Source organism: Desmodus rotundus, chromosome 3 (assembly GCF_022682495.2).
Source record: "Desmodus rotundus isolate HL8 chromosome 3, HLdesRot8A.1, whole genome shotgun sequence".
NCBI lineage: Eukaryota > Metazoa > Chordata > Mammalia > Chiroptera > Phyllostomidae > Desmodus > Desmodus rotundus.
Genome location: NC_071389.1, coordinates 140,755,869 through 140,773,131, shown reverse-complemented (window position 1 = coordinate 140,773,131; position 17,263 = coordinate 140,755,869). Strand labels below are relative to the sequence as shown.

Below are 17,263 nucleotides of genomic sequence, written 5' to 3'. Positions count from 1 at the left end.
ACCTCTTCTCTTTGATCTAGGACCCCGTTGTACACCTGGTTTAATCTGGCTCCCCCAGGATCCACTTGAGATGCACCCATTGTTCTGCTTATTAGCTTGGAGGCAGCCCGTTGCACCTATGGACAGACGCCTGGAAGGTTCTTCCTAACATTCAGCTCACATCTATCTCTTTTCAACTTCCATCCACTCATCCTTGTTCTGTTATCTACAGCAGTAAAATAAAAATGTATACTCTCTTCTACAAGAAATGTTTTCCAAGGGTTGAAAACAGTGATTGTACACCTGCGAAATCTCATCCTAAGGTTGAACATTTCCAGTTTCTTCACTGCTCTCCACGAGACCTGACTTCCTTAAACATCACCATCCCAGCTGCCCATGGGGGTGGTCTCCAGTCTGCCAGCATCTGACTAATAGGACTGTTACTGTCACGTAGTCGTTCCTGAACCTTTGCCTGGGAGGACAGACTAACATTTCCTAAACTTGGCACAGGTAGGGAGGTCAACTTAAAGAACCTAGCCTAAGAGAAAAATACTATTGTGTAACTTCTCATTTTCAAGGTGACCATAAAAAGATAAATTTGCTTTTCTTCAAAAGGGTATTGATTTAGAAAAGACAGCAAGAAACCTTTCCATAGTTCTGATTTGGAGATCTAAATGTAAATATATAACAGTGAATGATGCTAAAATGTGAGAGAGATAGCTCTAAATTTCATGATATATGATATTTTTATCAGTGTTTAAAATAATGAACCAAATTTCATGGTCTGCTTAAGTTGCAGAAATTTGGTGATGCAAAGCCAAGTGTAAAATCGCTCAGTACAGTGGTACTCTCAATCCTGACTGCACAGTAGCATCGACCACCTGGGATGTGTTTGTAAAAGTATCAGCACCAGGCAGGGCCACAGTGCAAACCAAACCTGAATATCAGGCTCCGTCTGTTAGATGACTACACCTACCTGCAATTTTATAGTTGAGAATAACAAGATACAGAATAAGTGGACAGTTTTCACTTTTATCCAAAGTGAAAAGTAACTTATGGCAGAGTGATTTTCTTATTGGCCCAAACCAACTCCCATTGTGTGATGCTAAGGGAATTAACTGAAATTTAACTCTCCAAGACTTAGGTCACAATGTCATTTTTTATTCTATGGATGCAAGCAAGCTTCCATTGTTTAGTGAGTCAAGGTTTTAGAACCTGTGACATATCATTGGAAATGTAACTCCATTCAGTAGCTGAAAGCCAGCGTTATTGTTCTAAGACCCATTCCAATTGGTTAAGAAAAAATTCTCCAGGACTAAATGAATATGCTTCATCTGAAATACCTTCCCTTCCTCTCTGAATGTCCTGGTAGTCTCCACAGACCTAAGTTTAGCTCAATATCTATGCCGCTGTAAAGCATTATGTGCCACGGTAACGGTATCCACACTACTTTTTTACCGAGCAATTCTTTTTGTGATTAACCGATGATTCTTAAGAGATGGATGGTGGCCACCTTTCGAGGCAGAAAGACCCTCCAGATAAGTCTCAAACTGATCTAAAAATATGAGTTCTGTGTTTGATTCTCATGGAAAAATTACGCAAAATTCCACAAACTTTTATGGAATAAAAGTTCAACCAATGTAGTGAGGGGTTATTTAAGCCTACAAAAATGTGTTACTCATATACTAAAATTCATTAGTCCTGAGGTTTCAAAATCAGTATAATGCTAAGAAGTCTGATGTCCACACAAATCTAGGCAACATTCAATCATTTATTCATTCATTTACTAAGTACTGAAAGTGTGCCAGGTAGTGCCCCAGGCTCCTATGAAAAGACTCTTACTCTGCGTGCACATACGGGTATTTGAAAGTTCTGCAACCTGCGGGAAGAACACTTTGTTAACATTATATCATCAGTTGTCTTGAGGTGGTTGTGGACTTCAACTACACATTTTTAGTTCTTAATGCTAAATTACTGTTGGTCTAGCTTTTTCATTAGCAATTTGATTGGTTATTGATTAACCATACAGCAACTAGTGACAAATATTTGAACCAGCAGCAATTTTACAGCAGCTTTCCAATAATTAGTCCTGTAGGCTTGTGACTCAAGTGCCTCTCTTTCACACCTATATTGCAAAGACAGATTTGTATACACCACTCTCGTGCTCAAATTACTTGTACACTGACTTTTCATTATATCCATCTAGTTCTTTTACATGGCAGTGTGGAACTGGTGAAGGTAAATTATTAGGGTGCACTAGGGCCTGGTCAGAAAAGTGTAATAACTACTGGTCTAAGCCACTCAGTGAGTTCCTCATTGCCCATTTTTCCCGCCGCTCACTGGAGCACTTTATCAACTTATGTCTTAAATTCACTGGACTGTAAGTTACTGTAGATAGAGGTCCTGTCTTATGACTCCAGAGTACTTGGCACTACGCTGACTTGTTGACATATCCTTAATAAATGTTTGATTGATTGACTTGCTAAAGGATTGATGCAGAATGAAATCTAACGCTTAAAGCTCAGTCAATTAAGACAAGTCTATATGAATGAACGCATCTCTTTTACTCCTTGACGTTTGTATATTTATTAAGATACTTAGTTAATTTTAATTAATGTTTCAATAATTTAGGTAGAATTTTGACTGTCGTGAAATACAATGTATAATAGACAAAGACAAAAAAATCAAGACATGTGAAATCCTAAAAAAACTCCTTGTTGCCTATATAGTTCCCTATTGAGCCTTGCTTTCACACTAGGAATTATAAGTTGTCAATATCTGCATAGTCTTTAAGGGATAAAACTGCTAATGAGAAAAAACAGAATATTAAAAGCCAAAATTACAGCTCAGAATTAATGGTTTTACAGACAAGCTGGAGTCACCTGATATCCTTATTATTAATGTCATCTCATCCCCATATTAAGATGAGTTGAGCTGATGTACATAGGTCCCCAAGGGACTGAATTATCTTCAAGCCATTTTTAGAAAACTACAATATCAAAATATTTCAGGAGAATAAAAAGTTGCTTAATCTTAATGTCCTAAATCAAATCAAGCCATACTCAACATTATTTTTCCAAAGCAAACAATAATCTTTATTGAGTTTATGAACTTGGGGATTTATGGCAATAATGACTTTTTTTATTTTTGTTTTTATCTTTAAAAAAATTAAATTAAAATATAATATTATATTAGTGTACAATATTATATTAGTTTCAGGTGTACCACACAGTTATTCAACATTTATATACCTAACAAATTGATCACCAAGATAAAGTCCAGTAATGGTCTGTTACTGTACCAAGTTATTAAAATATTATGGACTACATTCCGTATGCTGCACATTACATCCCTGTGACTTATTATTGTCTTATAATTAGAAATTTGTTCTTTCCCACTTCTTTTTTTGCCCATTCCCCCACTCCTTCCTCTCTAACAACCTTCACTGATTGATGGTTTTGACTCAGTGACATAGAAAAGGGTAGAGGGAAGGTAAAAGACACGTGGAGAAGTGGCAAATAAGTAGGATGACCGTGGATAGACAAGGTCTACAGACAGTGACTTCTTGCTCTGCACTGACAGACTGAAAATAAAGCTAGGTCATCTGCACTCCACTTGTGATTCCCACTCCTCACTAATTTTCTTTAAAAAAGAGTGGGTGCAAATATTATAAGGTGACTTCATATGCTGGAAACATCAGTGTCTTTGAGGATGGCTCTCTAGTTCACTTCCGATATTTCATTGATGAATTCTCCAAGAATATCTGACGGTTGGTGTTTTCTAACCATCACCTACCTCGTATTACAAAACCAAAGGTATTGCCTTCTTTATGTAATGTGACCTCCACTGTCCGGAAAATAACACTTGATCCTTGGACAGCTGAATGCAGAAAAGAGAGAGGGAAACGTAAGTCTTAAGTCATAATAACATTTCTAAATTTTTTGATTGGCATAAAATATAGAAGATTCCTGTTGTAAATAATTCTTGTTTTGAGTAATAAAACAGCAGTAATTTATTTGCAAAGAAAATATTAGAAAAAAATAATTGGAATGACATATAAATACCATAAAAGTTATCTGCATAAGTGACTTATATAGGTTCAAAATCACAGGCATTTGCTTTTCGCTTGTGTAGCCAGTTTCTAGGTAGATGACAAAATTCCGTAGAATAAGAGAGACACTCTTCATATGATAAACAGAATTGTTTTTCCTTTGTGAAGTACAAAAACAATACGATTTTTGTAAAACTTATGAAACAATTAATGTGTTTATTTTTATTTTTCCAGCTAGCAAAGGAAGAACAAGTATTCTCAAATTGTCATTAAGAGATTAAGCTGATATGAATAGATTTTCTGCACAGTGCAAAGCAATTAAACAAAGATATCAGCAATGCAAATGAAATTTGGAGGGCAAGAGAAATCCTAAGTACATTCAAAATATTCCTATTGACTAATAAAATAAAGATCAACTTAATTTTACTTGATATCATCATGCTTACGTTGTTTTTGCCTGCTTATTGCTCTCATTTCACAACATAAAATTACACGGCCAGGGTGCAATCTCTAATTAGAGTACACACAGTGTGAAGGTATAAGTTGTGTAAGGGTATAGCCACTGAACTATTCTGTACAACCGTTTTCACGAAATTGGCGAATAATCCTGTTATATAGTAAGCTTGCTGAATTAAAAACAAAAAATGTCCACAGATTAATGTCTTATCATTATACATACAAATGGTTTTATTCATGAAGAGAGAAAAGTTTGGAAACTGTATAATTTGATGGTTTTAGATGTTGGTTGAATTTGTATAATGATACCAAATTATCTAATGCTATTTTCTTTTTTTATTTTTTAAAAGATTAAAAAATATTTTCAGTACATGTCAATGACACATTTTTACCTTGTTACTAGATCTTGAAGGCTATTTTATATAAAACTATCAACAAGAAATACATAGACATGATTTAAGGCATTTTAAAAAAGAACACTTATTTCCATTTCAGAACAGTTCTTTCCATTCCAATTATAATTAAGCATTAATTATAATCATTTTTATTAGAAATTCTGAATCCTCAAAGGAACAAACACGAGTATTAAAAGTACACAGCTACATACACAGGCTTGCACTCATCCAGCCAGGGCATAAAGTGTAATAAGAACTTGGATCTGCTGAAAAACAACATAAACCTAGCTGACCAAATGTTTTGGTATACTGCTGATTTAATTAAATGTCATATTCTCGCTCTCAGGGGAATTTCAGTTTATTCTAATCAGCCAGGAATAGTACATACACTGAGCTGAATCTATTGAGATACAGTTTTAAATAAATAAAAAATCGAGTGTTAAGCCAAATGTTTTCTTATTTCTATGACCCAACAAGCCACTTGAAGAAATTGGTAAAGAACATGATCTTTTTATTCTATTGCTAAGGCAGGAAAGGAAATGATATGGGGAGAAATAATTAATGAGCATCTACTGTGTGCCAGGAACTCTGCAAAGTAGTTTACAAATATTATTTTATTTAATCATTAAGTCAACATTCAATTATATACAACCAAATCTAATTCTGGGCCACCTGTCCTTGTTGGCTGCGTGTCTGCTCTGGCAATGCAATGTATTGTAATTTTAATTTTTTTGAGCTAAATCTTACTGACCGTGAAATCTTACAATCAAATCTAAAGTCAATATAAAGACTTTTAGGATTATCTACAGTTTAAATTGTCCTCACTATTGGTGTTCATTATTGACAAAGATAAATGTCGCTGTTGACTATATTTTAATACACTGAATGAAACAGATTTGGTCTTCCCAATTTTTATTTGTATGACTGGCTCCTGGTGACTATGTTTTTATATTCAGAACCGAGATATCCTATCAGGCTGCTCCTTCAGACTGAATCCCAGAATGAACCAGGTGGAAGAGATCTGAAACATCACCATCACCATCATCATCATCATCATCACCATCACCATCATGTCTATCTTGCTTAGAATTAGAACCGGGAAGAAAGAAGGCTGTCACAGAGGCATGCTTTAACACATTTACTTGGATTAAAGAAGGCTCCTGACAGAAAGCTAGTCTGATACAGCTGACAGTCTAATAGTGAGGGCTGCCTCTGCCAATCCCCTATGGCATTTTTCATAAAACAAAACATATTCCATAAAATATACAGCTCCAAGGTTTGAAGAAAAACAGTATTCAAAGATGTATAAAGCAGACCAGAAGGGCCCAATTTGATTGTGGGTAGCATAGGGAGTGACTGAAAACCATCAGAGAGTGGAACAAGCACCATTGCTCCCTATCGGACCCCTCCCCCACATACAGCATCACAGTGTGGCGACTAGCCTTACCGGCCCTGGTGAACACCTAAGGCTCCTCCCCTTTACATAACAGGTGTGCTAAGACAAAAAAAAAATGGCCCAAATGAAATAAGAGATCAAAGCTCCAGAAAAGATACAACTAAGCGAGGAAGAGATAGCCAACCTATCAGATGCACAGTTCAAAACACTGGTAATCAGGAAGCTCACAGGATTGGTTGAATTTGGTTGCAAATTAGATGAAAAAATGAAGGCTATGCTAAGAGAAAACAAAGGAAAATATGCAGGGAACCAATAGTAATGGGAAGGAAACTGGGACTCAAATCAACGGTGTGGACCAGAAGGAAGAAAGAAACATCCAACCAGAAAAGAATGAAGAAACAAGAATTCAAAAAAATGAGGAGAGGCTTAGAACCTCCAGGACATCTTGAAACGTTCCAACATCCGAATTATAGGGGTATTAGAAGGAGAAGAGGAAGAGCAAAAAATTGAAAACTTATTTGAACAAATAATGAAGGAGAACTTCCCTAATCTGGCAAAGGAAATAGACTTCCAGAAAGTCCAGGAAGCTCAGAGAGTCCCAAAGAAGCTGAACCCAATGATGAGCACACCAAGGCACATCATAATTACATTAGCCAAGATGAAACAGAAGGAGACAATCTTAGAAGCAGCAAGAGAAAAGGACACAGTTACCTATAAAGGACTTCCCATAAGACTGTCAGATGATTTCTCCAAAGAGACCTTATAGGCAAGAAGGGGCTGGCAAGAAGTATTCAAAGTCACGAAAGGCAAGGGCCTACATCCAAGATTACTCTATCCAGCAAAGCTTTCATTTAGAATGGAAGGGCAGATAAAGTGCTTCTCAGATAAGGTCAAGTTAAAAGAGTTCATCATCACCAAACCCTTATTATATGAAATGTTAAAGGGATTTATCTAAGAAAAAGAAGATAAAAAATAAGAACAGTAAAAATGACAGCAAACTCACAGTTATTAACAACCACACCTAAAACAAAAACAAAAGCAAACTAAGCAAACAACTAGAACAGGAACAGAACCACAGAAATGGAGATCACATGGAGGGTTATCAACAGGGGAGTGGGAGGGGCAGAGAGGGGGGAAAGGTACAGAGAATAAGTAGCATAAATGGTAGGTAGAAAATAGACAGGGGGAGGGTAAGAATAGTGTAGGAAATGTAGAAGCCAAAGAACTTATATGAATGACCCATGGACATGAACTATAGGGGGGGAATGCAGGAGGGGGTGGGTATGCAGGATGGAGTGGAGTGAAGGGGGGGAAATGGGACAACTGTAATAGCATAATTAATAAAATATATCAAATTACGCCCTTTCCAACTATTTAAGCTTATGGACAAAGAATTTCAGGTGTTAACTAAAAAAATGGATGAAGATTATATAATATTTCAAAATTCTCTAGGGATTAATGGGAAGGCACTGCTCTAGACTGTAATACATAAATGCCTGATACTGTTTGGTAATATTCTTTCTAAACAGTCTCAAACCATCACATAATTTTAAAGTCAAAAAGAACTTTAAAGCTCATGTGGATCAACCACTTCATTTTCATAAAGAAAGTGAATCTTAAAAAGGTAAGTGGTTTGCTCAAGATCAACATTCCATTTTTCATCTACAGAACGCACACGTACACATGCACACACGCACACACACACACACCCTTCCACCATATCTTCCAGTCTGTGGGGTTGGCTGAGTCTCAGGTTGCTGTGATTCTTGAAAGAGTTACTAGTCTCAGCCTCAGGGGACCTGTCTTCAGCAGTCAGCCCTCCTCCCAGGTCTCTGCTGGTGGCCTGCTCCCGCTCTGGCTGCCTGAGCTCAGTGGAGGGGATGCTTATTAATCCCTTCAACATCCTGAATACAAAGATCTTATTAATTTATCCAAACATAATAGAAAATGACAAAGATAATCCTTGGAGAATAGACCTCCTCCATCTGTTATCTACTCTAAAATTCACACTTTATTTTCCCCTTTTCCCATTAGATCTATTGCATGAAGAAGAAAAAGCTATATAATCACCAAGTCATGATAAGTTTTAACTTCTGAATACATCTGCTATCTACCCCCCGCCTTTAACCCTACTAATGCTATATTTATTCAGGTTATGACCTCTTCTTTGAAAATTGTAATAGCCTTCGGCTTATAGCTTCTGATCTATTTTCCATTTGGCTTCTTAAAATGACATGTCTAAAAACTCAGATCTGGTGATGTCTCTTCCTTGGCTTTAAAGGCCTTTAAAGGCTCTTTATGGCCCACTTGACACCATCCAAGATCCCCCAACATGGCTTAGTTTACATGGCCCCCATTGTTTGGCTCCTGTTTACATTGTTGGCCTCACCCCTGCTCAGGCCTCTCTGTTTTTGCCTGCAGGCTCCAGCAACTCCACCCTGTAGCTCAGCCTGTGCACTGGGCTATGTTCTTACCGCCTTGCTGTAGTCTCTGCCTGGGCAGTTCCTCTTCCCACTGCATCTGCATAACCTCTTCCAGATCTTCCCAGAAACCCCCAGCTCTGGATAACCCCAAACTTGGCCAATCTCCTTATTGTCCTTACCCCTGGAAAACTATCCTAAGAGTTTCTTTTAGGAAGATACTGAGTTTTATTGATATTCATATCCCCAGTGGAGTAAAAATGCTAAATCAAGGAACATTATTAGCTCTAGATATATGGTTTCTCTTAACTTCTGGGCAATAGCATGAGGTAGTTATTTCAAAAGAAACAGATTCTTTTGGAGTTCAAGAAAACACACACTTTCAGTATAATAATAAAAATGGTAGTAATGGCTAACATACTATGGCTTACCGAGCATATGATAATGATCTAAATACTTTATATGAGTATAGCCTTGAATTCTTACAAAAATTCCACATCTATTATATAGATGAGAAACCCAAGGCTCAGAGAATTTAAATAACATGTCCAAGGTCCCGAATAGCAAGGGGTGAAACTAACATTTAACGAGCGACAAGTACAAGCACTCAACCCCGGACTTCGCTGCCTGCGCTTGCTGAAAATGAAAAGTGGCGGAGCAAGGTTTTTGAACACAGACTTCAGTTGATTTTGTTATAAAATCACATTCGATTCACAATAAGTATAAGAGCTCACGATTGGTTCTGTACACTCACTCCCCTAGTGCTGTCATCTGGTCCCAAAGCTCCCAACACCATCGACATTCTCATGACTCTTAGATTTACATTTCCAGCCCAGAGCTTTCTTCCAAACTGCAAGCCACATCTCCAGCTCCCGACATTTCTTCTTTGCATGCCAAGCAGGCGCCTCCACTGGGGCATTTCAAACAATGAACTGCTCTCGCTCTCACAAATCAGCTCTGCCCACATTCTTAGCCACCCCATTCATGGCAACCCCAACCTTCCAGTGGCTCAGGCTCAACGCCGGGGTGGTCCTGGACTCCTCTATTTCTGCACATCCCACAGCAAATCTGTCAGAAGGTCCTGTGGGCTCTGCCTTCAAAATAGATCAAGAATGTGATGTCCTTGTGCTGTCTCCACCACCACCTCTACTGGAATCACTGCAACAGCCCCCCAGCTGGCCTCTCGGCATCTGTCCTTGCCATGGCAGGCTATCCTAACACAGCAGTCAGAGGGAGCCTTTCAAAATATAAATCAGGTCACATCACTCCTCAGCCCCTATAGCATTCAGAGCAAAATTTAAGGTCCTTCAAGTGGTCTACAAAAATACCTCATCCCTTACCTGTCTGACCTCCTCTCCTACTTCCCTTCATGCTCATTCTGCTCCAGCCACACTGCCCTTCCTAGTGTTTCTAGAACAAGTCCTGATATATTCCCACTTTTTTACCTTAGCCCTGGCTGTTCCATCTTTCTGCAATTCTCTTCCCCCTGAAATCCACACAGCCAGCTTTCTCACCTCCTTCAGGCCACTGGTTACGTCACTTTCCCAAAGAAGCCATTCCTAATTACTCTGTTTAAAATTGCAATCCCCAGCACTCACACCCCCCTCTCCTTGCTTTTTCTTTTTCCCATGGCATTCATGCGATATAATTAACTTATTTATTATGGTTTTGTTTTCTGTTTTCCCCAGTTAGAATGTAAACTCTATTGATGTACACAGTGGTGGTGAGAACCTAGTAAATGCTCAATAAATCATTGCTAAACAAATAAGCTGTTATTGATTATTAATATTCAATCTGAGTTCCCACCAGCACAGAAAAGCTAAAAGCTTTCTCAGGACAGCATCCACATTAATAGCTTAATAACTGGAGAGGTGGTTCTAGAAGAACATAGCTTAAATGTAGGACAACAGTTACACAGAGCACAAGGTGTGCCTTACAATGAAGAAGCCTGTGGACTTTGGAGTCAGGGAGCCTGAGTTCACAGCCTGAGTTCACATACTGACTTTGCTGCTTACTAATCTGGGAAAGATATTTAAGCCTCTATAAAATGAGAATAATTGTGATAATATTGCCTATCTTGAGTGTTGGTTGATTAGTGTATTTATTATTTGTCAAAAATGTTTACAGGGGCATGCATTGTTTTAAGTGCTTTACAAATACTCATTTAAGCCTCACAACAGATCTGTGAGCAGGAACTAATATTATGCCCATTTTCCAGATGTGGAAACTGAGACTCAGAAAGCTTAAGTAACTTCCTCAAAGCTATATAGGTAGTAAAATATGGAGCTGGGGTCTGAAGGTGGCTGTTGACACCAAAGCTCAGCTCCGCTGCGCTAACTGCCCGTGTGGTGAGCAATGAGTGTATTGATGCAAGTCAGGTTCAGTATAGTGTCAGACATTTAGAAAGACCTCTAAATGCGTTGGCTGCTCTTGTTACATTATAATAATAATTATTAATTGACAATAATGTGTTCTAGATCCATCTTTATGCTTCAGAAATTAACACAACTATAAACAATCAATATAAAACACTTTAAAAATGCTTTTCCTAAACCTAGTCACTAAGTGCAAAGCCTGGACAGAACTTAAGCACAGAACTGACAAAGATGTTTACTGTTTATTAAAATAGCTTAACTGGCAAATACAGTGTTCACAGATCACCTTAATGGAACATGAGTTCTATATAATACCACTGTTCACTGTGCTCTTTTCAATTCTTCCTCAGCAGGTTATACGTTTATCAATTCAAATAAATTTTAAATATTAAGCAAATATGCTCTGTCACTCCTGTAATGAGACAATGATGGCAAAAGGGAAAGAATGAAAAACAATTATTCTAGGCAAAACTGTGGCGCAGCCTTCTGCCTTGGGTTGTGATTACTTACAGACTGGCGGCAGCTCGTATTCAACTTCAAGAACCACTCTTTCCCCAACGTTCTTCAGCAAACTGATGATCTCGTCGTGACGGAATTTGGCCAGGTTGATCCCGTTCACGGCTTTGATGTAGTCACCTACATCCAGCTGATCACTCCTGCAAAAGGGGGAATGTCTTGTCAGTGGACCCCTCCTCTCCACAGGCCTGGCAGACTCAATTTTCCACTTTCCCTTCACGATTATGCGTGCAAGGGCCACGTAGCAGAAGTCCCTGCCTCCTGGGCTCTGGCTGGTTCCTGATGGTGGGAATGCAGCTCTGGTGGATGAGACTCAACAGATCCCTTCTATGCATGCTACTGTTAACCTTCAGAAGTCCTGTGCTGACCCCTAAACCAAAAGGTCGTGAGTTCGGTTCTCAGACAGGGCACCTGCCTATGTCTGGGTTCATCTCTGGTTGGGGAGCATATGAGAGGCAACCAATTGATGTTTCTCTCTTGCATTGATGTTTTTCTCCCTCTCTCCCTACCTTCCCCTCTCTATAAGCCTGTCCTAGGGTGAGGAAGAAAAAAAAAAGTCCTGCTCTGGGTCTGCTGCTGCCTCAGATTTTTTCCCCTAATCCTTTGCCTCTTCTAGTTTTAAAGGGCACCATGAAACAAAATACAGAGAATTTTTTTCGTTGCTCCGCCCATAAAGGTTTGGTTGTCTGGGAGGTAGATTATCCAGACCCTAGACCCAACAGGCCTTTTTTCTTTCTTCCCATTCTCTCTCAATTCTGCCACCTGTCTTTTGAACATTTCACAGTTTTCAGTATCTCCACTGGGAATTAGCTAAGAACATCAGCTTATTTTGCTCTTTACTGCTTACAACATGAGTAATAAAGAAGAGTATTGGTGAGGACGAAGTTATAATAAAGATACTGGGTTTCAGTGACATTCATGTCTCTCTTTACCACCATAACAGAACCCTGGGTACTTCTGGGCTTTTAGTCTAACTTTGCTTCTAAGCCAAGAGCGAGCAGCTAGACAAATGACAGAACTTAAAATTTGTGTCACTGATAAGGACCGTCAGTAATATTTTCTCCCCAAATAGAAATACCTAATTCATGTATTTTACATGAGTCTGGTTCCAATCGTTCCTTTTTCAGCAAGCCTCCCTAATCCGCTGCAGCCTGCAGTACAGTACATCACTGTTGCCTTGGGTTTACTGATGCTCGTTGGGCAACTTAACTGCCTACTGCTCCGTGACAACTCTTATTTGTCACTTTTCACTATTATGCAGTGCTATTATTCCTCCCACACTTTTCATGTTTTTTATTCCATATTTCCCCTAATAGGTTAGAAGCCCCCATCGGGCGGAGATCTTAGTTTTAATCATTTGGGTTTACTACCTATAAAATGTCAGTGCCTTAAACAATGAATATTTGGTGATGGATAATACTCAGTGTAATCGGCCCAGCACTACTTTTAATTACAGCATCAATACAGCTGCAAATGGCAGTTCCCCCTCCTCCCACCTGCCTCACAGGAAGAAGCTCTGGGGACATATGCAGCCCAAGCATCACGGATGGGCCATGGCTGCTGTAAAATAAAGGAGGCTGTGGGCGTGGAAAGACGCCTCTTAGAATTGCCTGAAGAAAGGAAATTAAGATGCTTGTGTTGACATCAGCTTGTTTTACAAGTACCTCGAATCATGGAGCAATCCATTGGATTAAACTTATAAATTAATTGTAGAAACTGGTTCGCCATAGGTGGCAATCATTATTTCAGATGACACTTTATAAGGCAAGAACTCTAAAGCTTAATTGGTGACCATGGGGGCAAGAGCACTGGTGTCCAGGATTTAAGATACATTAACCTCACTTTGAATGAAACCTGACCAGTCTGTCCGCTGTTTCTAAGGTGAATTTTGAACCTGTCTGCAAAGCAGGCCCGCCCTGCCCAGCATCTAAGACACACTGCCTGTGGCGACAACACACACAATTTGCAGCTCATTGGAACAGGCACAAAATGAGACCTCCTCGTCTAAGCCTTCTGTCCTTTGGAAAATCACTTCTTTGTCTTGATGAAAAGGAAAATCTCACAAGTAGTAGAGTAGAGAAGATGCCAGAAAAGCAACACTGCTGCTTAGAGGCCCAGCACGGGGCCCAGTGAGGCCCTCGATGACAGTTCTGGCCGTACACGTTACATGGGTCTTCTGTTCTGCGTGTACATGATCAGTGTCTCTTCCCACCGCAGCCCTTCTGTGTTCAGTGGCACATCTGGGGCCTAGAGCCATATAGGTGTTTTAAAATTAAAATCTTATGAGGGCCTGGCTGCTCCTGAGATGGTCTCCCTGGTCTACTTTGGCACAGGCCAGAAAAGCCATATTTCTGAAACGTGCCCCACTGGTAGAGGGCAGAGGGCAACTGTCATTTATTTACCAGTGACCTCTTCTGATGGAACTTTCATTTCTGGATTAATTACCCTCTGTGTCCCCTTTTCCACACTTCCTTCCCCAAGATGTTGTTACCTAGCAGCAATTCCTCCTTGTCGCAGATTAGATACTCTTGGCTTGCCATCCTTGTCAACTCCTCCCGACACCGTCAGTCCGAGGGTGGTGCCTTCCTTCTTCATCAGCTCAACAATGGTGGAGCCCTTGAATTCCTCTGTTTAAAAAGAAGAAAAGCATTTGCCTCATGAAATGAGATTAGAAGCACAAGATGTTGGGGAACTGACGCTTCTCCATGAATTCTTCCTACTTTTTCTTTTACGCGAAAAGATCTGTGACCTCTTTTCATTGCAATTTGCAGAGTATCTCATAAAGATTGCATGCAGATATTCCATTATAGGTTATTAAAATGGGTACCAGTGGGACAGTTCATTCTAATTTCACAAGAAATAGTCTGCCATGGCTTACATACAAATGATAATACTTGCCCTTTGTTTCCTGCCGTTCAGAAGCGACTTTTCCTGGTTTCTCTCCTTGTAACTCCAAAGAGAACAAGGGAGAGCTGTAAAAGCTGGGGCCCACACATTTAAAAATAATAGTACAGATGCATATGGTATAGCAGTAGGGTCCAAGTTCATGTTACATTTCAACCGATGAAGAGAGCTTTCTACAGGTTTGAGAAAAGCAGTATTGACTCTCTACTCCTCCTCCCACCCCATCTTTCAGAAAACAAAGTACAATGGCTTCATGTAACGACTAGCATGACTCCTTAGAAAACATGTCACAAAGCAGGTTTGCTCCTCAGAAACCTGGTAATTGCTGCAAAGTCCTCACTGTCTGCACATAAAAAATTCTAAATCTTACAGATCCTATGGGGATAATGTCTACACACTAAGAGGGAACCCAAATCCAATCGTTTGATTTCAGGCACAACTGAAGGTAAGAAGACTTTAAGAACATCCTTCTTTTCAGAAATAAAAGTGAGTCAGGTCAACATTCATGAGTCCAGAGGCTGATTATGACAAACACTGCTTCCCAGTTCTCTGTGATGTTATTCCCTCCTCTGCACACACACTTCCTGGGTAGGGATGGGGAGAGTGGACAGTGTCCCTCCTCTTCCTAAGTCAGGTTGTGATTTTCGGTGGTCATGCACTTCTAGCACATGAAAGACACCGTTCACATTGCAAGAACAGACTTTCTTTTTCAAAGTCAAAAGAACCAAACAGACTGTTTGCACACCTCTGCTCCTTCATTAATTACATAAAACATGGTTAATTATTTTTAAAATCTCTATGAATGCTTCTCATAACGGTTTTTAAGTTGTTGTTGCTGGTATACTATTCCATGTGCCAATGAAAAGAAATCGAATTATGCTGGGGAAGGAAATAATCTCTCATCTGATTGAGTAAGAAGAACAGACTATCATGGATGGGAAAGGAGGCAAGTGGGGGCAGGGACAGGTCACCGATTGCCTCAGTGACATACAGAATGCCATTCTAGGCAGGCCTTTTGAGAGGGCCAGGTCCTGCGACCTCAGCACCCAGCACACGACTTTTTCACGGTAGTTTCGTGACACTGCATATGTGAGCTGTCACTGCCCTTTAAAGTAGAGAAGCCAAGGAAGAGTTTATGAGTGTGAATGTGGTCAGCTTCATTTACTACACTTTGTGCGAGAACACATAATGGTTGAAATTCAAGAAGCAAAATTCCTGTCAAGTATACAAAGCATGGAGACTTTTATATCATTTACCAGAAGCATTTGAAATAAAGTCCATCAGGGTGTGCATTTCACCTGTGTCCCCTTAAAACACAGCAAAACAACCCCCTATATATCCCATTAAAACATACATAGGCCCATCTGATATTTGCAGAGATCAACTTAATAACTCCTCCTATTAATCTTCTTGGCAGAAGACTAGATATAAACCACTTAAGAAAATAAAGCTGATAATTAAAGTAATGAAAATCACATAACAGATGATGACTATTCACAGTACAGAGACATAACGCACTCCACAATTTTGTCCAACAAAAGAATTCTTTGCATTTTCTTTAAATATGTAGACTGATCTTGTATATTAAAACATTTGAGCCCTGGCTGGTGTGGTTCAGTGGATTGCGCACCAGCCTGTGAACCAAAGGGTCACCAGTTCAATTCCAAGTCAGGGCACATGCCTGGGTTGCAGGCCAGGTCCCCAACAAGGGGCGCATGAGAGGCAACCACACATTGATGTTTCTCTCCCTCTCTTCCCTTCCCTTCTCTAAAATAAATAAATAAAATCTTTAAAAAGAGAACAACAAAAAAACATTTGATTATAGATCTTAACTTGAAGAGTTAGAAGCATGGTTTTTAACAGTACATCATAGAGGTCAGTCAGAAATGTGCAAAGAAGCAACTATGAAATACTAATACATATCAAGGGAGAAGTAAGTTTCAATTCATAAGAACTTCATTCCTATTTGGGTTTTCAAAAACATGCTTCTTCCACTATATAGGTGCAATCTTATGGGATATGGACAACAGAGCTTCCTTCAGAAGGAATCCAGGTCATTCTCAGGCTTCTGGCTGAACCCTAAAAATCTAGAAAAGCTCAATTTAATTCATTTAATTTGGTTTCTGTTAAAATATTAATCCAGCTGGGCTTTTTAAACTGGCAATAGTCAACTACTCTCCTATTTAAAAATATTTCAAATCTTTCCCCAAGAGCTAGTTTTAATAACACAAAAGCTAGAAAATATTCATGCACCAGTTAATTGAGTTATTTGTGCATTCATTGATTTAAGCATTTATTGAGTGCTGACTGTGAGCTAGACTATCAAACCCAAAGATGGAAAAATTCTGAGATGCTTACAACCTATTCACAGAGGCAAATAAGTCACAAACCAGCAGGCCAGAGTGTGGGTTGTGGGGAAGGGCCCAGAGGAGAGTGTCCGGGCAACAGTGCACACTGAAGGCTTACTGTTCCAAGTGTGACATTCGTGCCACAATTTTGTTTTCTGTTTAATCTGTCTGTACTCATCGATCAGGATTAGCAAAGCAAAACAGACCAAAGGAGAAATCTAAATCAGGTAAAACTCAAGAGTAAAGATAAAATATTGTTGCAAGAAAATGCACTGAATCACTTGAATGTTAACTGCCAATAAGCAGCGCTAGTCTCTGAAGGATTGACTAAATCTTTTACGGGGATTTCTGAAGGGGGCAGGAGAAAAAGAAGCAGTTTGCAGAGGCAGGAACATGCTTCTGGAGTTTGCTTTTAGCTAACCT

The 17,263-nt window shown here is 39.4% G+C and overlaps 1 protein-coding gene across 6 annotated transcripts in view; it reads right to left on the bottom strand.

Annotated features, from left to right (window-relative positions):
* Positions 1-17,263, bottom strand: part of GRIP1 (glutamate receptor interacting protein 1) — a 649,796-nt gene that overhangs the window by 132,784 nt on the left and 499,749 nt on the right. For all 6 annotated transcript variants that reach the window (XM_045184615.3, XM_045184618.3, XM_045184613.3 and 3 more), the window contains exons 3-5: positions 14,080-14,215; positions 11,583-11,728; positions 3,775-3,858 (exon numbers count right to left, since the gene is read on the bottom strand). In XM_045184615.3, coding sequence (XP_045040550.1) covers positions 3,775-3,858; positions 11,583-11,728; positions 14,080-14,215 — 366 coding nt within the window. The remainder of the gene's footprint in view (positions 1-3,774; positions 3,859-11,582; positions 11,729-14,079; positions 14,216-17,263) is intronic.